This window comes from Siphateles boraxobius, unplaced genomic scaffold (genome assembly GCF_051911475.1).
Source record: "Siphateles boraxobius isolate OS27281-9 unplaced genomic scaffold, OSU_SipBor_1 19, whole genome shotgun sequence".
In the NCBI taxonomy this organism is placed as follows: domain Eukaryota; kingdom Metazoa; phylum Chordata; class Actinopteri; order Cypriniformes; family Leuciscidae; genus Siphateles; species Siphateles boraxobius.
Genome location: NW_027508799.1, coordinates 21,456,907 through 21,484,236, shown reverse-complemented (window position 1 = coordinate 21,484,236; position 27,330 = coordinate 21,456,907). Strand labels below are relative to the sequence as shown.

Sequence of the window (27,330 nt, the reverse complement as noted above, 5' to 3'; positions counted from 1 at the left end):
CGCATGAAGCATGGAAGAGTCATCCGCCCTGGTTAAATAGACCAGCATGGGGCTTATTCCCACCGCTGGATTTAAAAAAAACAAAACAATGAATACCAGCTGAATGTTTATATCATGAGGAACTCATCATATCAGCTGGAGATCTTTTCAGAACATCCTTCTTCACAGCCCAAGGTTATGAAGACTTCTTGATATGAATTTCCTGTCAAGTGATGCTACAGTATATAGAACACAAATTGCCCTCATTTCCTCTGTCACTTTTTGTTGTGTTCTCATTTGGGCTTTGACAGCTGTGTTTATATGGGGCAGAAAGAGACAGTTGTCTAATGGAGGGTTAGAGCGGGGAATTGTATGATTTAATGGTATATCTGCTTGTGGATGATGCAATATTCATTCCTGCTGACAAACGAGACAACTATAAAGGAACATTTCACCCAAAATTAAAGTTCTGTAATCATTACTCATACTTAAAATCGTCATTTTGTGCTTTTTGGGGCCCCTGATCTCTATGAACTGACATTGTATGCTATATGGGTTTGGAACGACATCAGGGTGAGTAAATAATGATGAATTTTCATTTTGAGGAGCTATTTATTTGATGATTACAGATATAGTTCACCACCTGTAGCTCCTTGGGGCACCGATTTGTACATCCCAGGATACATGGTGTCTCGAGTCTATTTATGATTCAGAGATATGAATCAGTGTTCAGCTCAAAAGGGTGTGAAAATTATGGAGGGCTTTTCAGAATGTCATCCTGTGATTGTTATCGTTATTGTAAACATGCAGTAGGGCTGTTTCCATGGATTGTGGAAACTTATGGGAACGCTGCAAAAAATAATAATATCCTGCAATATAAGAAAAATATTCTCAATTGGTCTGTGATTGCAATTTAAATTCCTGCCTTATGAAATTCACATTTATTATGAAGAACTTTTAATGACTGTGTGTATATATATATATATATATATATATATATATATATATATATATATATATATATATACTATCGTTCAAAATTTTGGGGTCGATTTTTGAAAGTGCATATATTAGTATATCGTAAAATGTAATTTATTCCTGAGATGCCAAAGCTGAAATTTCAGCATCATTACTCCAGTCTTCAGTGTCACATGATCCTTCAGAAATCAGTCTAATATGCTGATTTTGCAATGTTCAAATAATTTTTTCCTCAGGATTCTTTTATGAAAATTGAGGATTGATGAGCATTTATTTGCAATAGAAATATAATTATTTTGTACCTTTATAAATGACTTTACTATCACATCTGATCAATTTAATGTCCTTGCAAATAAAAGTATTAATTTAATTTAAAAAAATTATCCTGATAAAAAATAAACTGACCCCAAACTTTTATACAGTAGTATATATATATATATACATACATATATATATATGTGTGTACATATATCAATAGTATTTGTACAATTTAAACAGGAATACACATACAATGTAACAGATGCACTGATGATCCTGTACAACAACAGCAATACTCATTCCACAAGTCTCTTTACACTGATTCTTTGAAGCACATTTACTATAATCCACCACAGATAATACCCACAATCCCCCCATGCTATGCAGTTTTATTATCAGTCACTGCTGAGCACATGTACACATTTTGTGAATCACACTTGCAACAAAACTATATTGGCAGACCGTGTGCACTAAGGCAACGAAATGCATCCACTGATTTTGGCAAATGTATATAACAACAGGCTCTAACAACAGGCTCATTGTCCTCTTTGTATGAAGCCTCATGATTAACTCCTTAACATCATTTGTTCTACCTAACAGAGTTTAAAGGTGATTTAGGTAAGAAAATTAGATTCCTGATTAACAGGCCACTCTTTCCCTCGCTATGTTGCATGGTTTTACAGGGCTTAAAAATTCATAGGCTAATAAACAATCTCACCATGTGCACTTTTAAGAGTCAAGGGCTGTGTTCAGAATAGCATAAGCATACTACCATACTTCTAGTAGACAACATATTTCTAGTTTATAGTATAGTAGTATTATATTATATAATATATGCATACTACTGTGTGCTTTGAATACATTAACATTTACTTGAATTAAATGTGCACAATAAGTGTATACGAGATGATATCTGAATTGTACTTGTAGTAAACTATGTGTTAAAGTCAACAATTTAGAATGCAACTTAAAACATTTATTTATTATTTTGATGGTCCACGTTGAACATTCTATTGAGTGTATGTAATGTTGCACCTACATTAGAATATTTGAAGATTGTCTGCTCAACTTTATTTTGATGTTGCCCCAAACATTTAACTGACTATAAGTAACTTTGCAAGTACGTCAACTTATTCTATAACCCCTTATTCTACTAACCCTATCAGTCTACTAATACTCAACTAATACTCTAATGAGAATTAGTTGACATGTAGGTGCAACGTTACTTATAGTCAATAGAATGTCTAAAGGTGATCATCAAAATAAAGTGTTCCATAATGCATTTGATTCTTAAGAATAGTAGGCAATACACTGTACGCAGTATGCTAGTATGTCATTCCAAACATAGCTTATGAACACATTTGAATGTGTCAAAATTATGAAAAAGCTGCCTGCCCAATATGCATATATTTTCAAAACAAACAAAACCTTAGAAAAAAAAGATAAGAAAATCCATTTAAAAATAATCAAATCAACACAGATACCAATCACTTAAACACAGACGACTGCTATCTTCAATGTGGACGTTTTCACATATTTTATGCCTCTGGGCTATGAAATCAACAGTATTCTGTTATCTACTGTAGTGTTCAAGCTATCATTTTACAAGAACAAAAATGTTCGGTTAACTAAGGCATCAGAAGTTTTCCTCATTCCAGGTACATTCCAATAGTACATTCCAGTCTATGTCCATTCGTTACTTTTGGTAATCCATTGTAATGTTCAATTTCCTTTGAGCATTCATTCGCTTGTCCTCAGATCATCCTGGTGTTTTTTTTCATCATCGTTGTTTGAGTGATTTAATATCATCATGAATTTAGCCTTGCACTACAAAATACGTTTGGTCTCAGGAGCGACAAAAGAGCAGTTTTTGAAAGACTTTCCTGAACTCCACGTTGAAGGCAGTGTAGATGATGGGGTTGACAGCACTGTTTACATAACCAAGCCATGTGACCACACTGATCAGCGTTGGCCCAATGTCACATGACTCGCACAGGGCCTTAGTCACATGGACCACAAAGAAAGGAGTCCAGCAGGCCAGAAAAACACCTGGGGAGGAGGAGATCAGTTAGAAATCGGAGTGATTCTAACATTGGTACATGATTGAACAGGCTTCAGGCAGCAAAAAGAGCAACCGTTGCCCAGTGTGTCTGTGTTTTGTTCTCTCTGGGCACCTTGGTGTGTCAGATACCTTTTTATTCTGCTTTTGTATTTTTTCATTTATACTACTGTATTGCTGCAAGCTGATCTCACACCACATTTTCAGTCTGTATTAGTTGTGAGGAGAACAACAATGGTGGACATATGGTCACAATCAGAAACTGCTTTCACACTGCTTTCATTGCCTTGGAAACAGCCTTATATATTTTATATTTTACAGGACTTCTGTTAGAAAAGCAATTGTCATGTTAATCATCCAAGAGCAGCAGGTGTCACATTAAGCCATAGAAGGTTTTTATACATTGCCGAGCTTGCCATTGTTCTCATCATACTTCCCACCCCATGGGTTTCGTTTCCGCTCATGCATTTATTCATGACTTCATTAAATATTTTTCACATAAATGAACATTCAAACACACATTGTGTTCATTGACGTATACCTGCATAGTTTTGTTTTCCAAAACCTCAGATCATGGCAAGCCACTTAAGGTGTTTGAAAAGACCAGCATTGCAGCTCACCAGCATTTGTATGGTAAGCTGGAGTTCCCTAAAGGCACCCCAATTCTGCTCCTGGAGAGCCACTGTCCTGCAAAGTTCAGCTCCAACTCCAATTAAACACACCTGAACCAGCTAATCAAGGTCTCACATGGTAGAAATTTCCAGGCATGTGTTGAGGCAAATTGGAGTTTAGCGACCCTCCAGGGCCGAGTTTGGACACCCCTGCCTAAAGGTGTCTTAAAGGGATAATTCACAAAAAAATAAAATGTATGTCATAATTTACTCTGTCTAATTTCAAATCATATGAACTTGTGGATCACAAGTGGAGATGTTTAGGAGAATGTTCATGATGCCCCCAAAATGTTTACAAACACAAGAACATTTCCAAAATATGGTAAAATTATCTTTTTGGGAGTAGAACGCCAGTAAATGGTTAAATGGTGAGTAAATTATTGCAGAATTTATATTTTAGGGTGAAATAACACCTAAGCAAAATATCCTTGGTCAATAAAAAGGATTTTAGAGATGATTATTTATTCAGATTTATTTATTATTATTATTTTTTAATTATTATTTCTATTAATATTTATTTTTAAATGTGCTATTTATTTGCACTTTATCTGATACGATAAGTTATTTATATTAAATAATATATCATTTAGATTTTTAAACAGTATATTGTAATTATTTATTTTATATAATTTGCATTTTAAGCTGCATTTAAAAATTATTGGAAAGCTAGACTATACAATACCATTTTGCATGAGACAAATAAAAAAAAGTCATGAAAATCTAGTGAAGTATACAAACCTATGACATAGGTTAGGCTATAAAACCAATTATATTCTGAGAATTAATATTACATTTAAATAAATATATTTTTAATAATATGTAAGCTTTAGTTAATATATATTAATATATATTTATATAAAAGAGATCATCATTTAAATATATATATATATATTTAAATAATGATCTCTTGGTCTATTGTGGACAAGTTGATTACAAAAGTTTGATCTGAATTGATACTCACCCACAACCACGGGCAGCACCTTCATTGCCTTCCGTTCCCGTCCGCTCACCCTGTTGCTCTTGCTGTGGCGGCGTCCCGCATGAGACCGATGGTTCTTCCCCACACCGTTCTCCCGGCCGCTCTCATCCTCTGTGGCCCGCTCAGGGTTCTCTGCGTCCGAAACACTGTCGAACTGAGTGGTCATGGGGTCACTCTCTGCTGCCGGCATCTGACCTTCTGCCTGCTCGTCTGTGGTAATGGTAACCGGGCTGGCTGGGGAGACAGGAGTAGTCGGGGTAGCGGTGAGAGATGTCGGACTGAGACCTGCAGGCATGAGGTATACCACCTTCTCCCTCGCCCGTCCCTTCTCCTTCTGTAGAGCTGCTCCCAGACGCAAAGACAGGCTCCTACGCCCTCTTGGTGGCCGGCAGAGGTGCGAGCGGCTACGACCAGAGCTCCATCGCTTTAGTCCCCTGAACATCCAGTAGTACAAGAGGAGCATGACAGGGCAGGGGACGAAGAAGGAGCAGATGGAGGAGTAGACCACAAACTGGTTGTCCTCCAGCTTACACACTTGAGGGTTCCTGTTGGGAACCTGGTTCAAGCCGAATATGACAGGACTGGCTACGCCAAAGGAAAGCACCCAGGTGGCTGTGATCAAGACCAACTGACGAACACTAAACTGGTTCCTGTTGTACTTCAGAGGGACCACCACTGCAATGTACCTGTCATAGAGATTTAGAGAAGGTTTAAGGCCCGGAAATAATTCGATATCTAGTGCACATTTGAGAAAGCCAGGCATTCAAAGTATACTCCATGAGCACAGACTGATACATTTGGCCCATGCACTACCTAGGAGATCTTTGTTTTAAACACTCAAATATCTTACGCATGTATTGTTGACATCAGAGGATTGTGCTGATGACGTAAATTACGTCATGCGTAACACGGAAATGGAAAGAATACTTCAGGCTTTACTCATTGATAAGATGAATGTTCAAAACCTGTATACATTTTGTTATTCTTTTTAAAAACAGAAAAATATATTTTGAATAATGCTTCAGTGTTGAATAATATCCAGCGTTGTTTTGGTCCCCATTGACGTTCAATGGTCATTGTATGAACAAAATCAGTAGATTCGTTTTTGGGTGAACTATCCCCTTAAGACAGGATTGTAGATAAAGTGTTCATATTGCACACAGAGTCAGTTAAGATTGATAAAACATTAGATATTACTAATCAGAGTATTAGTAATCAGATATTACTTTTCTACCTTTATATGTCTGCTTTTACCGCAGTTACTTTAGCTTGCTTCTAAAAGCTTATTTTCATTTTATGCTTAAAATCATGATTGACAGCTCCATAAAGCATGTTTTGTCTTCGTGTTCGTTAATCACAAAAACCCGCTGAGACAGTGGAAGATTCTAGTGCAATCATTTTAAATTGCATGAGATCTCATAAGTCTGATTCATCTTTTCAGTCATCTACATCCTTTCGACCCAAACCTTTGTTTTCATCTTCAGAGACAAGCTCGCTTTTGTTTTAGAAGCCTATGCGTCAAAGACGGAGTGACCCTGTTTTGCCTTGGTCTGGGACCTCTTGAAGTTGTTTCATATTGTTAATGTGAAGCAGTGATGCTTGATGCGCTGTGTAAGTAATGAAATTCATTTGAAATTCAGTGGTTTCATTAGCATCCCTGGACACCCAAACACATAACCACCGAGTTAAGATTCAGTGTGTGAGCGCTCAGAGAGGCACAGAACAGACCTGCTCAATGTTAAAAAATCATTACAAATTCATCTGAAACATTAAGGACCACCGCAAGAGCGAGTGGATAATCTGAATGCGCAAAATATTCTTTTGTTAAAATATTTAATGTGATGTTGTAGGTATTTCCACCACATAAGAAAATAATCATGATTTGGTAAATTGCAATTGTGACATAAAAAGTCAAAATTATGAGATACTAAGAGATAAAAGGTTGAAGCTTTGAAATTCCAAGTCATAATTATGAGATAACAGTCAAATTATAAGATAGTAAGTCATAACTGATATAAAGTCATAACTATGGTAGAAAAAGTCAGAATTTTTGTCAAAATTAGATCTGAATTTTTTTATGTCATAAGTATTACTTTTATCTCAATTTTACTCTTTGTCATAATAGTTTTTGTCAAAATTTTGACTATCTCGACTTTTCATGTCATAATTTTTTATGTCATAAAAATCAATCAATCAATCAAATCCTTTTATTGTCACACAACCATATACACAAGTGCAACAGTGGGTGAAATTCTTAGGTGCAGTTCCGAGCAACATAGCAGTATGACACGATGTGACGAAAACAATTACAGCAAACATCAGATTACATAGATTACACATCTAATGTGCGCACAATTACTCACAGTACCATATACACTAACAGAACAATAAATAATATACAATGTACAATATACAACAGTTTACAATATACAACAATATACAATATACAACAATTTACAATATACAACAGTATACAAAAATACAAAAAGAGGTAATTATACATAGAATAGATACTCGTAAGGTGCAAATATATATATATATATATATATATATATATATATATTATGTAAATGCAGTAGGTTATGTTGTGCTGTGTTGACAGTTAGAATGTTTATGGTTATTGATCATGAGGGATCAAGAGTTTAGAAATCTAATTACTTGTGGGAAGAAGCTGTCATGGAGTCGGCTGGTGTGTGTCCTGATGCTGCGGTACCGCCGGCCTGAGGGTAGCAGTGAGAGCAGCCCATGGCTCGGGTGGCTAGAGTCTCTGATGATCCTCCGAGCTTTCTTCACACACCGCCTGGCATAAATATCCTGGAGGGAGGGAAGCTCACCTCCGATGATACGGCTGGCAGTGTGCACCACCCTTCGCAAGGCTTTGCGGTTACGGCTGGTAGTATTGCCATACCAGGCAGTGATGCAGCCAGTCAGGATGCTCTCGACGGTGCTGGTGTAGAACTGTGTGAGGATGTGGCGGTTCATTCCAAACTTCCTCAGCCGTCTCAGGAAGAAGAGGCGCTGATGAGCCTTCTTCACGACGGCCTCAGTGTGGACGGACCATGTGAGTTCCTCTGTGATGTGGACACCAAGGAACTTGAAGCTGCTGACTCTCTCCACCGGTGCTCCATTGATGGTGATGGGGCTGTGTTCTCTGTCGTTCTTCCTGAAGTCGACCACTAGCTCCTTGGTTTTGCTGATGTTGAGGGAGAGGTTGTTCCTCTCACACCAGTGCGTCAGAGTGAGCACCTCCTCTCTGTAGGCCGTTTCATCGTTGTCGGTGATCAGACCTACGACCGTAGTATCATCAGCAACTTGATGATGGAATTAGAGCTGTGAGTTGCCACGCAGTCATATGTGTACAAGGAGTACAAGAGTGGGCTGAGAACACAGCCCTGTGGGGCTCCAGTGTTGAGGGTCAGTGATGAGGAGATGTTGCTGCCTATTCTAACCACCTGGCGTCTGTTTGACAGGAAGTCCAGGATCCAGCTGCACAGCAAGCTGTTTAAGCCCAGAGCCCGGAGTTTCACATCAAGCAAGGAGGGCACTATGGTATTGAATGCTGAGCTGTAGTCAACAAATAGCATTCTCACATATGTGTTCCTCTTTTCCAGGTGGGAGAGAGCAGTGTGTATTGTAGATGCAATAGCATCATCAGTGGAGCGGTTATTGCGGTATGCAAACTGCAGTGGGTCCAGTGAGGAAGGTAGAACAGAGCAGATGTAATCTCTGACTAGTCTCTCAAAGCATTTACTGATGATGGGGGTCAGAGCAACAGGGCGCCAGTCATTTAAGCAGGTGATGTTGGTTTGCTTCGGTACAGGTACGATGATGGACGTTTTGAAGCATGTGGGGACTACAGACAAGGAGAGGGACCAATTGAAAATGTCCGTAAAAACACCAGCTAGTTGGTTCGCGCACTTTCTGATGACGCGGCCCGGAATACCGTCTGGACCCGCGGCTTTACGGATGTTCACCCGACGGAAAGATCGGGTTACATCCGCTACAGAGACGGAGAGTGTACTAACCTCTGTAGCTTCAGCCGCGAGAACTCTCTCCGCGAGGGGGATGTTAGTTCCCTCAAATCGAGCATAAAAAGTGTTCAGCTCATCTGGGAGAGAGGCAGTGTTGTTCACTGTGGAGTTTATGTTTCCTTTATAGTCCGTAATGCTATTAATTCCCTTCCACATGCTTCTAGAGTCGGTGGTGTTGAACTGTCCTTCAATCTTGTCCCTGAATTGGCGTTTTGCTGCTCTGATAGTTTTTCGGAGGGCATAACTTGCTTGTTTTTGCTCCTCCGCACTCCCGGAGTTAAAAGCGGAGGTCCGCGCATTGAGTGCTGCACGAACATCGCCATTAATCCATGGTTTCTGGTTCGGGTAAATCCGTATTGTTTTGATCGGAACAACGTCTTCTACGCACTTCCTGATGAAACAGGTTACGCTATCAGCATAAGCCTCGATGTCGTCATCAGAGGCCGACCGGAACATCTCCCAGTCCGCGTGATCAAAACAGTCCTGAAGCATAGAGTCTGATTGGTCCGACCAGCACTGGATCGTTTTGAGGGCGGGTGTTTCCTGTTTCAGTTTCTGCCTGTAAGCGGGCAGAAGGAGAACGGAAGAGTGATCCGATTTGCCAAAAGGTGGGCGGGGGAGGGATTTGTAGCCATCCCGGAAAGGGGAGTAGCAATGATCCAAAACCCGGTCCCCTCGTGTGTTAAAGTTTATGTGTTGGTGGTATTTAGGTGCTATTTTCTTAAAGTTGGCTTTGTTAAAGTCCCCGGACACAATGAACGCGGCCTCAGGGTGCGCGGTTTCCTGCTCGCTTATTTCCCCATACAGTTCCTTTAGTGCCCGGTCTGTGTCGGCTTGTGGGGGAATGTACACAGCCGTGATAATGACCGCTGTGAATTCCCTCGGTAGCCAGAATGGTCGACACAGAAGCATGAGAAATTCCAGATCAGGAGAGCAGAAAGACTTGATAGAATGTACGTGCCTCTGATCACACCAGGATTTGTTGATCATAAAACATACACCCCCACCTCTGCTTTTACCTGAGAGGTCTTTAACTCTATCCGCTCGGTGCACTGAGAACCCCGCGGTTTCGATGGCCGAGTCTGGAATCTCAGCAGACATCCAAGTTTCTGTAAGGCAGATAATGCAGCAGTCCCTCGTCTCCCGTTGGAAAGAGATCCGCGCTCTCAGCTCACAGAGCTTGTTGTCTAGAGACTGAACGTTTGCTAGCAGAATACTGGGAAGCGGGGGTCGATTTGCACGCCGTCTTACTCTGACGAGAACGCCGGCTCTTCTTCCCCTTCTCCGGCTGCGTTTCCGCGGCCAAGCTGCCCAGACAAAGGGCTCCGCTGCCGTGTTTGTAAACAGCGGGGCATCACTGAAGAAATGAAAGTCCGGTTTTCGGTGTTCGATTGCGGAACCAATGTCCAAAAGTGTTTGTATGTCGTACTGAATAAGACAGACAACATCCGAGACAAAAAACAAAAGAACTGTAAACAGAACAAACAAAAAACTACCATGTTGTGACGGAGCTCGCAACGCAGCAGCCATACTCGGCGCCATCTTGAACCTCTAATAGGTTCCATAAACCATAAACCATAAACCATAAACCATAAAATGCCACATTTATGACTTTTTATCTCATATTTCAACATTTTATCTCAGAATTCCGACATTTAATGTCAAAGCATAACTTTTTGTAAATGGATGAAATGGGCTTCCATAAAGGTAACTTGTAGAAAGATAAGTAAGAAAGTGATACTTGTTCAATTTATACCCATAATATGCAAATTACTCTTTTATGTGCCATTCTTTATATTTTTTGATAAATACAATTCCAACAGAACACACTGTAAATATTTTTTTTACCCTGTTCATTCTATATATTTTTTATAATTTCTGCAGCTTGCATACAGACTGCTAATGCATTTGTAATGCTGCCGAGGGACTGGGTCTCATTTCAAGCAAGTTCGAGTCAAAGTTTGTGCTATTTTTACTAGAAAGCAGTCGTGAGCAGGTGCGTGAGTGTGTGTGGGCTGCGTCTCTCACCTGTCCACACTAATTGCACATAGATTCAAAATGGAAGCAGTGCAGAGCATCACGTCCATAGTCATTAGGGCATCACAGATGTACATACTCAGGGTCCAAATGCCTCCCAGGAACTAAAACACAGCCACACACATGCATAGACAGAGAAGAAAGACAGTGTAAGACAACAGGACACATACACTCATCCATACCTGCCAGGGGCGTCAACTGCATGCATGTTAATGGAAAAGAAAAAAAAATTAATCAATAAATTAGTTTTAAATATTATTATTTATTTATTTATTTATTTTAAGTATTAGCATAAAATACAGTTGGATATTAAATAACATCCATAGTTTTCTCTTTATTTCTTGCATGTTTATAACACAATTTTAATAATTTTGTAATTTCAATTTTAGATTTTATTTTTAGAGTGACATTCTGTCCTGATTCTGTCCAGGGACTATAGATTAAAAGCAGCCTGAGGCTAATTCAAATTTACAGTTATGTTTATTAGAAATAATAAAGAATAATAATAAAAAAATGCCAATACTCACCCAAAACTGTTAATAAAAATGAATTATAATACTAAATATAAAAATATGAATATTATAAAATTCAAGATTATTTTTCAACATGGCAAAACATTTTCTATAAAGTCAGATTCAAGGTCACATTAGCGAGTCTTTAGGGATCACATGGAAGAAGATGGTAGGTGTTTTTCACTCTATGGTCTTGATTGAATGCAATTAAAGTTTGAATTCATTTAAAGCATTAAGCAAATCCGTTGTTGATTCACTCACTAACTATACAATAAAGAGAAGAAGTCTCTGAGGGAAATCACTCACTGCCTCAAGATTCACTTCACAGACACACAAACTTCAAGGGCAGCAATTCAGACGTTAGAAATCTTTTCCTGAAGTGCAAAATGTACACCGTATGGCATAAAAAGATGAAAAGAAAACCCTGTACTTCTTAATAAATGTTGCTTGGGTTATTGTGAACATTTAACTGATGCACAATTATTCCATAGAAAATAAAATTATATACAATTCGAATAACTTGAATAACTGCCTTTTAAATCACTTTCCTTTTGTAGTTGACGTCATCAAGCCATTTTATTTTTAACCTCATCCATACAAACCTGTCACAGAGTCCCTGTTTCATAGTCAAATCATTTATTTCCAGGTGCATGAAATCAAGCCAAAATGATGGCATGATGGCAAAAGACATACATTATTTTCCTCAATGAATTAAGTAAAACAGGATGCAGTTTATGAGATCTAGACTGATCAAAGAAGCAGCCTTTGTGATTCGGAAGACCGTTTCAAAGAAACAGTAGGAGGCCATTGAAGTCATTGGATCATTCAGTCAAACGATTGGTTCAAAACAGCCGATTCATTCAGGGACAAAGCAGAAGTGACTGAGGCTGAATCAAAAATCGCCCCCTATACCCTAGACTCTAGGGCCTAGAGCATTATTCAAGGTGACATCCATTTGTAGTGGTGTCCGAAACCATAGTGGACGTTATTGAGTGCACTCATCCAATCCCACATTGCACCGCAACAGCGAGTGTACAGCCAATGTACACTCAACGACCGTCTGAATTCGCTCCCTCGTTTTCATTCAGTTCTTTGAGTGAACTGTATTAGTGGACATTAATGTAGGGAATATGGATTGAGGGTTTAGGGTGTAATTTCGGATTCAGCCTGTGTGAGTCGTCGAGTCATTCATTAGAACGATTTGTTCAAAAACGCGGATTCATTCAGTAACAAAACTGAAACTGTGTGGCTCGAAGACGCGCAATGGCTCTACTGTTTGGAACTATTTTCGTTGACAAAATAGAGGGAAAACAGACAATATTGTGTTCAAAATGTAAGTCACCTAATAGCCTATGAACTTGTTGTTTCACATTTGCAAACTTAGCTATATTAAAAATATGCTGATACTCGGGAAAACAGCACTTTGGCTAGTGTGATATTGCTTATAAATATTAAAAACAAGAACTTATATGAAGACAATTTTTTGCACCATATCTTGGTTTTTGTAAGCATTTTTATTAATTTGGGTGGCATTTTTGCCCCAAGCCCTAGTAAATTTTCGACTCCAGTGTGTGCGCTGCTTGATGGTGGGGAGTGGGGCTTGTTATCAAGAGCAAGCAGAGACCCCTTCTGTTGCGAGGCCTGTTTTAAGTGAAACAAAGCAAAGGCCGCTACTACAACAGATGATCTGTGAACCATCGCTAGAGCCATAGGCTTCATTTGAAAATTGCTGAGCTCACGTCCCCGAGTTCAACAGCTTGTTTTCAGTTTCAATTATGTTAGAGAATAAGTCTAGTTGTTTGGTACAATGTAGATATTTGACTGACTCGTTTATTGATTTAATTCTTATTCAGCTTAAACCTTCCGCTTGTCCACTAGTGACACTTCACCGAGCAATCATTACAAGTTCAACATCACCTGATTGACTCAGAATGTTCTAAGAAACAGTGTAGCGCTCAATGCTTAATGTACCAGCGGCTTCTACTTAAATCTTTTCAACATTGATTAAAAAGAAGGACAGATGATTGGGGGACAATACACTCCACAACAACCCAAAATTGCCTTGAGCGAGACACTTAACCCCAATTGCTCCAGGCTCAATAAGTGTAGTGAGGTTCACATGGATAAAAGCATCAGTAGTCTGAGATATAGAGGAAGGGTTTAGACCGTCTACCATCTGTCATCGGCACTCACCTCAGAGTAGACATAGAGCGGGAGGACCAGCACGGCCAGCAGGAGGTCGGCCACGGCCAGACTGACGATGAAGTAGTTAGTTGCGGTTTTAAGGGAGCGTTCAGTCAACACACTGAGGCACACTAGGATGTTCCCCAATATGATGATGAGGATGAGAGGCACGCCGCATATCAACGCGAAGTAGTTGTACCCTTCGTGGGCCACTGCTGGGTCTATACTGGGCGTCACATTGGCCATGGTGCCCCGAAGTTCAGCTGCCAACCCGGATTCAACATCTGTAAGAGGGAAAGATTGACACAGTGGAGGCTGTTTGTTGAGATGAATGGGATTTTGTGTGTGTAATGTATGCTAATACATGTTTGCGTTCTTGCCCATATGTTACAATGAGAGGAATTATGACAAGTTGAAGCCGTAAATATGAACAAGCAGCCTCATTTCACAGTCATTTATATGCAGAATGCTTGGAGATGCTGACATATGTCTTCTTCTTTTTTTCGACAGTAATACACCTCCCTCTCCATTTGTCATCTTTTTGCAAACACAATATTGTAATGTTATGATGTAAATTTATTCAGATTCTGATTCTCTTTCATTCTAGGCAAAGTTCTTACCTTGAAACTGTCACAAACAGACAGGTCTGTTGGGGATTGTAGAGTTTGTCTACATGTCTGGCGTCTGAGAGGGTTCTAATCACATTCTGGAAGTGTCGATTCTCTCCGTCAAGGTACACATCGGCCATGTTGAAAGAGTTAACACTTCATTCATGCGATCTGATAAGAGCTGAAGGAGAAGAAATGTGATAATTGAATTTTTTCTTTTATGCTTTATATAGGCATCATCAGCAATGCACATGGTGTAGATGTGTTAATCAAGTTAAAAAGGAACGCAAGATGGAGTTTGACACCCTTGAATTAACAAAGATTGGTGAAGACGTCACATTTTGCAGTCACAAGGTTGTGTGGTTTCACGCACAAGCTAAAATGTGCCGAAACTGATTTGCAGTTGTTATCGTACCCCACAGTATCTCGTTTTCTGGTCTGATCCCTATAACTGCAGGTTTAATAGCTGATTATATCATTGTCATTCTGGAATTATTATTTAAAGAGGTGCAAAGGCATATCATATATATCATTCACTAAAATTTTGGGTCAATTTAAATAGATTTTTTTTTTTAAATGAAAAATTCCTTTTCATGGAATTGGCTGTCATCATGTTAATTTTCTGTGTTTCTTTATTCCCTGTTAGACACATTGGAGTATGGGATCAGAGGATGCTCTGCTTCTGTGATAACGGACTGTTTGAAATTCTCCCCTCTCGCAACAACAGGTGAAGGTTGCTATGACAACCTCCAGTGTGTGCGTGAGTGTGTGTGTGTGTGTGTACCACAATAAAGACTGGAGGCACTTGTGAGCATGTACATAAATAAAAACCCAATCAAACCATTCCAGTTCACATCACCCTTTGGTAACTAATGGATATGTTCAATTAGAGAAGTCTCCTCTCAGGTCGATGTTATCATTTCTTGATTCTTCTCGTAGAGATGCTAGTAAAAGGGGTTGTGTGCCATTGCAGACTAAATTGAGAACGCCTTTTAAATTCCAATTTAATCTCTAAACATGATTCCTATTTTTAATTCTAATTTGAAATCAAGGAAGTAGAATTAAATTGAATGAAACTTGAAGAAATTCAAACAAAAAATGATGTAGTTTTTAAAATGATTACATTTATTATCAGCATGAATTACGTGTGAGGTATTTATAGAAATATTAGAAGATATTAATGACACATTTTTTAAATGCCAACTAGGTAGTTAATATATATTTTATATTTAATACAATTGAATTTTATGGGAAATTGTGGGAGATGCTTTATTTGTCCTAGATCAATAATAGTCGATATTTATTTATTTTTTATTTATAGGTTTCTGAAAACAATTTGTTGGACATTGTATGGTAGCTTGTTTCCGCCACGTAATAAAAAAAAAGTGGTCTTTTAATCTCACAATTCTGATTTTTTTCTTTTTCTTGAAATTGTGGTTATATCTCATAAATCAGACTTCATGGCTTTCAATTGCAAGTTTATGTTACCTAGCGTCGCAATTCTGAGAAATGAAGTCAGAATTCTGAGAAATAAAGTTGCAATTCTGAGAAATAAAGTCAAAATTACGATAAATAGTCGCAATTCTGATAAATTAAGTCACAATCTTAAAAAATAAAGTGGCAATTCTGAGAAATATAGTCATAATTCTGAGAAATAAAGTCACAATTCTGAGAAATAAAGTCAGTTTTGTGAGAAATAAAGTGGCAATTCTGAGAAATAAAGTCCGAATTGTGAGACTCTCCCAACTGAAAAAAACTCTCACAATTGAAAAACTCTTAATTCTGACTTTTTTTCACTCAATGGCGAGCAAAACAAGCTTCCATAACATTGTGCTATTTTATTTAATTTAATTCTACATATCAATTTATGATTATTACAGTTTTTTACAGTCACTAGGACACATTTCTCAATACTTAGGTCACTTTTTCAAAAGTGAGTCTTCACACAGTGAGCACAACAGAAGTATATGTGGGCTAAACTGTGGATCATTTATCATTGCTTTGGCACAAAATGCACTCAATGACTACATCTTTCAAATTACATTAATTGTTTTCTCACTTCGACACAACAACCACCAAAACTCTGTGCACTTACAGGCCAACTTGCACATGCTTACATACTGTTTTCAAAACTGTTAAACTTATGTTCAAAACAATAACATAATACAAAACTGAATATGACAGCAATTTGCTACATTTCTACAGTAATATTGTAATGAAATATATTTCGAATCTAAAAATGAAATGCTGTAAAAACAATTGGACCAACCACATCTGATTCCTATTGTATCTGTATCGGTGAATGGTTTGTACAAATTCTTGTATTTTTTAATTAGTCTGTGAAAAAAAGAAAGAAAAAAAAGACATAAAATATATTGAAGCATACTGCATCATGTCTGATTCATTCCAGTAAAATATATTGAAGTGAATTCTAAACAGTAGAGAGGTGTGCTTGTTTTACAGAAGAAAACATTGTATAATGCTGCCTGCTGTTAGTGTTGTTTAGGTCATTGTTTTGTGGGTGACAAAGTGTGTTTGTTGTCTGTCGACCTTTGCTAGTGTGATGGAAGAATATGTTGATTTGAGACATGTATGAAGTGATATGGTAGTTTTGTGTCATTGTGTTGAATTTTGAACTTTTTGAATTTTGATTTTGAATTTTTAAGAAATTGCTCTTCCCGTCACTGTATCTCTCATAAAAAATGGTACAAAACCTGTCACTTTCAAAAGGTACACCTTTGTACCTATGAGTGCATATTGGTACCTTAAAGGTACATATTGGTACCAAAAGTGTACATATCAGTACCTAAATGGTACATATTAGAACCTTTTTAAGGGTACCATCGCAGTGATTTTGTACCAATTTTTCTGAGACTGCACATCCTGTGGGTTGTGGCCAATTTAAATTTAAATTCAAATGTATGGTTTGCAAGTTTTGCTATAACTGTCAGTTGATTTGTAGAAGTGTCAGATTACAGTAATATACTGTTCAGTTTGTGTCCATGCTCTACACAGTTTTCTCACTGCATGGATCATGTAACCCGTATTGTGCAGGTATTAACAGAAATCTAAAAAGCACTGTCTGATGACTCTTCAATCTCCCAAAGTACAAAGGTAAACAAACACAGAGTGCCACTGGCAGTTGTCAATCTGGTAATCTATCCTCATGCCTCTCGCACCTTGCGTTCTGCCTGTAAATGTCATCCTATGACATCCCTGGGTTATGGGAACAGCAGGGGAAAGAAGAAAAAGTCACTAACACACCCTGGTGTAAGGCTGTTGGACCAGAACGTTTCAGACAAGGCACAAGGATAACAAAACCAGCAACAGCCATCTCATCCCTGTCCCAGAACGTCTTTCCCCGAGAGCCGTCAAAGCACAAATAGCTTCCATCTGTCTAGTTGCCAGAGGAGACCTAAAATAATTTCATCAGAAAGTTTAAAATGCCAATGTCACATTGACGTCCGCCCTAGAGCAGAAGGACTCGGAAGGTTGCATCTCATTTCGTTCCACCTTTAAGCATGAACTGTTTGATTTTCCACATATGAGGCCAATATGAGACACTTTATTGGGATTAAGTTCATGCAGAAAGGTCGTTTCATCACAGGTGGAACGATTTAAGAATTAGTCTCTTTAGCAGAAGCGCCATTTAGAGGCTTCACATTATCTGACCTTCTGAGAACGTTTGTGTTCTGCACTTTCCAAGAGCACAGTACAATGTAAAAACTGATATGATCAATAAGTTATGACAACATATATTTTTTACTTTGCTTTAACTCATCAACATAAGTTAAGCAATTTTTTAAAATGTTTACAAGTTACAAGTTACAACTTATGCAAGATTCAACTCATAAATGACATCCAGTTGATTGTACTTAAAAATATAGAGCAGCAACTTTTTTTACAATGTACATTTGGTAACACTTTACTTTACAGTGTCCTTTTAACATATGTTACATGTACTACTTACCATAGTAATAACAGTAAGTTCATTAAAGCAACTAACCCTCAACCAAATCCTAATCCTACCTTAACCCTAGAGTAAGTATATGTTGTTAAATAATATTACTCGGTACTTAAATATATAATTACACTGTAACAATGACACCTTAGAATAAAGTGTAACTGTACATTTCTATGACTTCTCTTAAGAGAATTTGAATTACAAACTCTGTGTTTAAGATGTTAGATGTTAGATAATGCTATTATGAGAACTACCATGTGTTAAATGTATCACAATTATGTATCCTATCCTGTCTGTCCAGAATATTGATATTTAATTAATTATAGTAAGTGGATTATATAAATTAATTAACTTGTTTTTATGATCAAAATGGTGTTATTTAGCTCTGTCCCACACTTTGCATACAACCCTTTTAACATTAGATTTAGGGACATTTGGGTACGTCCTACATATAATGTTTTCTGTTAGGGAAATGTGTATTTATGGCCGTGTGTTGCATTAATTTCTCTTCCGAACCATTACTGATTTCCCTTTCTCAGTTATGCTCAATTAAAAGCGTCTTTTAGTATTGAGATATTGTCCTTACCTCCAAGAAGGTTCTGTCACCACCAGCGATGGCAGCCGGTTTTAATTATAGACAAGGAATTTCAGAGCTGCTACATTCCTCCAACGGGAACAATGAAGAGTGATCAAGGTAATTACTGCCTTTCCTCTCTCTTTATTATAGTTATTTTTTTCTAAGCTAATCAGAGAGCACCAGTCTTTTCGTAGGTGTTCAAAAACTTTTGTGCTGTCATTGTGATCATTCAGTCCGATAATAATGTTTGCATAGTATAAGTGCTGCCTTATTATTGAAGGTTTGTAAAGTGTTTTTTATTGATTTAATTCTTTTTAAATTGCAGTAGAGAAAAAAAAGACAGTGAACCTGAGGCATCTCGCCTGTCAATGCCTCTCTATTTGAGCTGGTCATCTTTTTATGTTACGGTTCAGGAAAAATCTTGACAGAAAGTCTTTTTCACCCTTAAATGGTTTGATTCATGAGATGTCTTGAGAGGCGGCAGATCAGGTGATGGCCTGTGGCATTTCCTTTATGTGGCTGGATGTCTTTTTGAAGATTTATAGCCATGAGGCTCTACAGGAAAACATTGAGAGAGCAAGAAGAGAGATAAATGTGGAGATATTCACTGCGACAATAAAAGCTCCATAGGGAGGCGAAGCAATGATCTGTGTTAAGGCAAGGGATCGCGTTTTAAAGTATGTGTTGTTTTGTGTGAAGGGAAAGTGTGAAAACAAGAGGATCAGGTCACAAGGTAGCAAATTGCTGCAGTTTTTTAACTGTGTGCGTGTGTGTGAGTGCGTGTGTGTGTGAGTGTTTCCTGCTAAACCCTACAAAATGTCCCTATGGAGGACAAATGCTTATTAATCATACTAAGTCATGTTTTTTGAAAATGTAAAAATGCAGAAAGTTTTCTGTGATGGGTAGATTTAGGGTTAGGGGACGGAATACACAGTTTGTATAGTATAAAAATCATTATGTCTATGAAAAGTCCCCATGAAACACAACGTGTCACGAGAATAATCTGCATTTAAAAATGTTTCACTTCGAATCAAAATTAGAATTTAGTACTTTTTTAGTTTATTACAGGCTTTGAGCAAATGGATCTATAATATCTGGTGAAAGTTAGGCTATCTGTTAGCATTAGCATTAATCTCAATGGTACTTTTTGGCAGGCACATATGTGACTGCTGTCTTTGTCAATGTTTTAGACATTCAGCTGAGCCATATATGTCATTTGACTCATCAGTCAGGATCCACAAGAAAATGACATCCCAATAAAGTTCTGACACATTGCAGAAACATTTACCGTTGCTCTACGAAATACAGTTATTTAAACCCACACAACATGAGGTTTCATGCAAGGGCGAAACATTTTCCCACACAGATTTTGCTTGTGTTCAAGTTGGTCTCGTGGATTTGCCATGTTAAACAACAGCAAGCTGCTTGGTTTGAAGATGACTTCTGTGTGAGCTGTGCTTCATGCATTTCTACACTATTGACAATGTAAATTTTTTGTCCTCAAAAAAATGGTGTTGATATGGCATACCAGCTAGGGATACGCCATGCTTACCAGCTTAATTTGAGCACTGAGGCCATTGAAATGGTAGCCTTAACAATTGATAAAAATGAATGTTTATGTATTATATACATATAGCAGCAGTAGCATTAGCGGGTACCGCACGAAATCCTGGACGTCTTTCTCTTACATGGAAATGTTTTTTCTTTTTCTCAGCTGTGCTAACACTGGTACTTTATTTCCCACAAATCGATATTTGTAATGTGTCCATGGATTATAAGCAATTGACATATCTTACATGTATACGGTGTATACAGCTGGGAATTTGCGCGTCCTCTGCATTAAGCCAATAATGAGCTAACCACAGTGAAATATCATGAGTTAATTAAACATGCTTCTGATGTAATCGACAAAAGATGTCGATGGGCATTCACTTTGTTAAATGGTGTCATCCTAAGACAGATCGTGATAAGATTTCAGCTTCAATTCATTTCAAGCGGACAGATATATGAACAAAAACTGTCAAATGTACTTCATCCACCATATGTGCCTCGTGACAATTGCCCTGCTGTGAGATCTTGGTCATTGATTTTCATGTTTTAAGTCTTGTAGATCAACTGCCGGCTTATCTAAAGTCCCTCTAACAATCTCACCCTCTCGTTTGGCCAATTAGCATTCAACACACAATCAAGCAATTCTGAACAGTTCAAAATAGATTTGTGCTGTGCTGTCTGTGTGAAGGGTGTGGCATTACAGGAATAACCCATGCTTTATATTTTGTGAACCTTTTATAAAAAGTTAACAGCGATCTCCTATATACCAGTTAGGGACATTTTGTAGCCACCCACATGTGGAAATATCATTAGAGCTGTGAATAAACTCAACGGTTCGGAGGACCCAGCACAGCTGCGATTAATGTGAGGTCACACTCTATTAAACGGCACCCTCGGACTGTCAATTAGAAGGTCTGAGTTGGAGAAAAAGAAAAACAAAATTAGAATTTATGGGACAAAGCAATTTTAAAGTGAAATAATTATTCCGATGGCAGAAGGAGATTAGATATAATATGGGCTGGAATCAGTCTGAGGAACAGAGGGCTCTGGATCTTAGTGGCTTTTAGTTATTAATTCATTTGATAAGATAATATTTTAATAGCTTATAAAAAGTCAATGATTGAATTGTTTTTGGAAGGGTTGGGGGGCATGTTGCCTATGATGTCTAAAAATTTATAACAGATCACTCAAAATTGTAATGTAGACACATGCATTTTCTTTAAAGCTGATTTGAAATTATGTGTATTGAAAAGCGCTATACAAATAATTGTAAATTGAATTGAATATCAAGGTTTTCTCATACATGAAGTCATTGAACATAGACAGCATAGTAAAAAATGAAGACGATCATCGTATTGATGAATTACTTCTGTTTCTTTAACCCATCTGGTTTTTATCTTTTTCTCTCTATTTCTCTCTTTCCTCTTTTTCGTCACGACCAAGCCTTGCTTTACTCCATGAGAGTGGCCCCTGCTGTGATCTAGGGACCATCAGCCTAGATGGCTCTTCAATGAATGAACTTATCTCTATCACACTCAAACACTCACATCAGACTCTCTTCTCCATGGTCAGATTACTATCGAAATACCCCAGCTTCAATGTTTCCCAGCGCCAGGTATTTACATCCCCGTCGGCTTTGTGCCAGACGGAGCCAAGTGGCTATATAAGTACAAGATATGATTGACCTTTTCCTGCTTGATCTCAGCTTCTCAATGGATTTACAGACCTGGCATCCAACAATGTGGGTTGCCCTTTTAACCAGGATTTAGATTCAGCTCCGTTTTATCTCCAAGTAAGTTCAGAAGAAGCACCCAGGCAAGATCCCCAGTTTAAACTCACCCACTCATGCCTGTACTAATTTTCTAATTTGTGTAAATTGAGGGAATAATCAAATGTGCTCATGTATGCGGTTCACCCTCTAATATATAGCTTTCGAAAGTCTGATTCATTTTAGTGAATCTGATTGTGGTGAATCATAAATTATGGTATTTTTTTCTCTCTCATATATACAGTATATATAATGCTGAACGGTCTAAATCATTTTAGGAATCTAATTTAATCTGATTAATTTTAGTGAATCCTAAATAATCCTCCTTTCTATCTCATATGTAGCACTGAAAGGTCTGATTCATTCTATTGAATCTGATTAATTTAAATGAATCCTAAATGATCCCCTCTCTCTCATAAGTTCTGGACTGGCTGATTCATTGTAGTGAATCTGATTCATTCTAGTGATTTGCACTCTCTTTCTCTCTCTCTCATATGTAATACTGGAATTCATTATAGCGAATCACTGTATCCTAAATAATCCTCTCTCTTATGTAGAACTGGAAAGTCTGATTTATTCTATTGAATCAACAGATTCCAAAAATGATTCACAGATACGACTCTCTGTATATTCATCTGTTCAAGTTTGACATTGTTACCCTAATTGAGATTCAGTCATTCATATATTCAAATTCACCTTGAATGATTCAAAAAGGTCCACATTGTTCTTAAAAAAATCAGCCAAAGAATCATACTACTGTCCTCAGTCTCTCCACAAGTTCCATGTGTGTTTTTACATACTGAATGCAACCAATGCATTCCCCCCTCAAGCATATAATGATATAATCTATTCTCAACCCTCAGAGCTGAGAGGTGTTTGACAGTCATCACCAAGGGCCTGAAATAGCATACTGATCTACTTCCTGCACCTCTAAAGAGATTCTTCAGACATGTAGCATAATTGTGTATATTACATTGAACAATGGAAGGAGGGGGCCGCTATGGGACTAGGTTGGGCAATAAATAAAAAGCCCTCCCACTTGCGATCCACAGTACCATAGCAACCAACCTATGGATTTTAGTGCCAGATCTCCATAAATAATTTAATTGCCTGTGTTTCTTACCAATCATATAGAAAACCATAACATCTCATGGCGGTGGCATTACAAGACCATAGATGCAATTAAAAGCCACAGGTTTCCTTTAAGGGGCTGATGGGGTCATTGGATGAATGTTTGGGCAAGTGCAATAGACTTGATCAATGTTCTGCAGATGCCGAGCGGAGGTGTGAGAGTTGTGTGAATCTTTACATACTGTCAGAGCGTTTCTCTGAGGGCTGTTCGTACGTACTGCAACAGGTGCTAAACAGCCCGGACTGCATTACAGACACCTGTCTGGATCCAGCAGAACACAGCATGGTGCTGTTGGACCCGCTTCACTGAATGTCTATCACCAGAGTAAACGACAACCTAATGTGTCTTTCTGACCAGCTGTGTGCACAGCAACAACAGCGTGACAGCGTTGGGGGTGGAGGGGAAAGATTGATCTGGCACTGGACTCACAGTCGGGCACTGTGTGTGTGTGTGTGTGTCTGTGTGTGTGTGTGTGTGTGTGTGTGTGTGTGTGTGTGTGTGTGTGTGTGTGCGTGTGTGTGTGTGTGTGTGTGTGTGTGTGTGTGTGTGTGTGTGTGTGTGTGTGTGTGTGTGTGTGTGTGTGTGCGTGTGTGTGTGTGTGTGTGTGTGTGTGTGTGTTGCTATGGTTTCTAAAAAACTGATGCTAATTTCAGAGCATTGTGTGCAATATGTACTTCATTTGAGTGTGTGAATAGTGTGAATAGTGTGAATGACCCAACCCAATCTCATGAGAAAACAAGTATTTTACGAGTTGGCAAATTTGTATGAATTTGTATGATGTGAGTCGTACAAAAACGTATGATTTTTAGAAGAAAAAAAAAGTAAGCTGCATGAAGGTCAACCTCTAAATCTAACCATCAGCAGGGTTAAGCAGATCATTACTACGAATTAGCCACCAATTCGTCAAAATATAAAACTTACAAATTACCATGAGATTGTGTTGGAATGATCTCAGTGGAGATTTAGATTTACTGTAGGAAAGGGCATTGGAGACCAGGAGTCACTAATCAAAAATAATCGCTATAATCTGATTTAATGTGAATACAGTTGGGCAAAAAAAGAAATACAAATCTTTCACCAGCATTCAGTTTCTGTTTATCAATGTACTGATGGTTGCCTTTTATAGCGGCTAAATTACTTTTCTCAAAAAACACCTGTGATTTTTCTTAATCCATATCATTATTGTCTCTCTTCACCTGGTTTAGATGTTTTGTTTATTTTAGTTGTTGTTGTCTTAAATTTGTGTGCAGTTTTTTTCTGTCCATTTTGTCTAATTTCACATGTATATCTATGTGAATGTGTCTCTGTATATTATTTTAGTGTTTGTCATTTATGCTTTCATTAATATATATATATATATATATATATATATATATATATATATATATATATATATATAGTTATAGTTATAGTTATAGTTATAGTTATCATTATTATTAATGAAAGCAAGAACAAATAAGCAGGTATGAGAAATCTGAGGATTTCATCATAATTTGGTTGTCACTTTTCCAGCGTTTTGGTTCAGGTCATGTCTATTAGTCTCATTTATAGTTGTGATCAAATGCAGAAAAAAGGGAAAATTCACTCAAGCAGAAAAGCTTTGTACTGATACACCGTGAGCCCTGTCTAAATTCTGTGCAGATAAGTCTGCATTCATTCATATTCATGAATTTTGTTTGTCATTTGCATAATTTAAAAGGCAAATGTTTCTGGTTCACCCAAAACGAAGATGTAAAATCTAACACGAACAGACCACAATTTATCTTGTCATGTTTTCCTCATTTAGTTCATTTGCCTCACTTTAGGTTTAAGTCTAGCATTCAGGTGAATAGAGAAACTTCGCAGTTATAAAAAAAAAAAAAAATGTTCTTACCTGAAACTCAAAATGGACACAAAACTGTCACAGGAAAATGTCAGAAATCCATTAAACGCACTCTCCCGTCCCAAAGGTGTCAGCGCATCAGAGGTCAAAATAGTGTCCCTCTCAGTCACCCATTGTCTCAGCTTTTACGTTTTTCTCCATGAGAGAAGCACGTCTTCCAGCTGAGCTTTTTTCTTTTTTTCCTGTGTGCAACCCAATGATCTTTTCTGACAGTCTCTTATGTGTCAGAAAGTTTCCTCAGGTAACGTATCCGCTAGTTTTATACGTGCCGTCTCTCGCTCTCTTAGTTCATTAGCTGCTGTCTGCGGAGACGGGGTGAGAGAGCGCTCTCACTCTCTCCGCTCTTCTGTCTGTGCGCCACATGCTTTCTGCTTCTCTATCAGTTACTCCCTCTCTCTTTCTCACCTCTCTCTCTCTCTTCATTCTTACCTTGTGACTCCTTTCTTGGTCTATTTATGTGTATCTTTTCTTCTTTCTCTCATCGGTCCTCTTTACACCTGGCCCTCTCTCTTTTTTTTCTTCAGTTTTTCTCATTCTGTCTCGTGCTTTCTGTCTGTCTCTCTTTCTCTCTCCCAACGTTTAATTGGCCGTGGTGCACCTGTGGCTGTGATTGGTGGACAGATGAATAATTTGAGCTCCCTCTCTGTGATGTGTGTCTCAGAACAGCTGTTGACCAATCACTGACCCAGTTCGAGTTTCTGGTTCTGACATGCAAAACTGCTCAATTTGAGCCCATGCCAGAGGGTACTAAATGTGAGGCATGTCCTTCATGTCTCGCTGGTAAATATGCTCAAAGGGAAGAGGCAGGGATGGCTTCTTTGACTCCAGTGTTCAGTTGCATTATCTATCCGATAACAACCAATTAGGTTTTGTTTGCTTTGGTTCTGGCGGCCGGCCCTCCCGTGACCCTTTTTGGTTGCTTTTATATAGATCTGTTTGAGCTTTTAGAACAGTAAACGTTCCTGAGCTTGGCTTATGACCCATAATGCAAACACAATTGTGCTTTTTTACCCTTGAGTGGATATTTTAAGGGACAGATGAAAATGTATGTGTGTGGGGTGGGATGTTGTGTAAGAGTGTGAGATATATGGATCTGACAAACTATGGGTGGGTGGTGAACCCATTGCCTTCCAGCAAATGCATTTGTCAGGGTAATACCTGCCCAGACTCAGCCCACAACCTTTATCTTTTCCAACAAAATGTTTTAAGGCAGCCACACAATACAAAATAATCAGCCCGATTGTGGGCCCAATTCTCCCCTTCCGACAATTCTAGGTAAAGTCACGATTATCTTGATGGTACTATGGATAATCTTATCAGATTTGCCTGTGGTGTGAGTTGTGTTATAAGTGGTTGAATCTGCTCGGAATAACATCGGGGCCGCACCAATCTCGAATCGTAAATTTCCAACATGTTATATTTACGATCAGGAATCCTTTTTTGTGAGGGGAACCCCGCACTCTGTAGATTGACACGTGGAAAGAAACGATACCCGATCAGAAAGCGAGCTGAGAGATAAGGGAACATTTTTCTTTCTTTTTTTCAGTGAATTTTCTGTAAATAAAAAAAAAATATATATATATTAAAATGTAATTTGTTCCTTTGATAAATGAGCTGAATTTTCAGCATCATCACTCCAGTCTTCAGTGTCATCAGTGTTCATTTAGAACAAAAATAAAATAATGAAGATATAGATAAAAAATAATAGATAATAGATAATAGATAAAAAATGTCTTTCTGCTCAAGAAACATTTATTATTATTATCAATGTTGAAACCATTTGTGCCGCGTAATATTTTGGTGGAAGCCGTGGTACTTTTTTTTCAGGACTCTTTGATAGAAAGTTCAAAACAGCAATTGTTGATCAAGTTATTGTGTCCTTGCAGAATTATTATTTTTTTAACCCAAAACTTTTGAACAGTAGTGCTTAAAGATACATTTCTTGATTGATTTGATGTTTATACCGTTTCATGGATAATGTTTCTTAACACCACCAAATGTTGCCAATAATTTTTGTATATTTTAGTAAGTTTTTATTAATTAAAAACAAATTAAAGTCTTATAATGTATGAATTTTAAAACATTTTATATATTTATATATTGGCAGTATCTTTTATAAATGTAGATTTTATTTGTTGCTTCTAACTGTTTTTCGGCTAG

General features: G+C 37.9%; 1 protein-coding gene across 1 annotated transcript; it reads right to left on the bottom strand.

Moving 5' to 3' along the window:
• Window positions 1–1,527: 1,527 nt before the first annotated feature.
• Window positions 1,528–25,730, bottom strand: drd4-rs (dopamine receptor D4 related sequence). Its single transcript, XM_077233815.1, has 6 exons — window positions 25,162–25,730; window positions 14,309–14,477; window positions 13,698–13,972; window positions 10,984–11,096; window positions 4,907–5,610; window positions 1,528–3,264 (listed from the first exon to the last, which is right to left on the bottom strand). The coding sequence occupies exons 3-6, from the start codon at window positions 13,932–13,934 to the stop codon at window positions 3,062–3,064; spliced, it is 1,257 nt and encodes a 418-aa protein (XP_077089930.1). The 5' UTR covers window positions 13,935–13,972; window positions 14,309–14,477; window positions 25,162–25,730; the 3' UTR covers window positions 1,528–3,061.
• Between the last annotated feature and the right edge of the window lie 1,600 nt (window positions 25,731–27,330).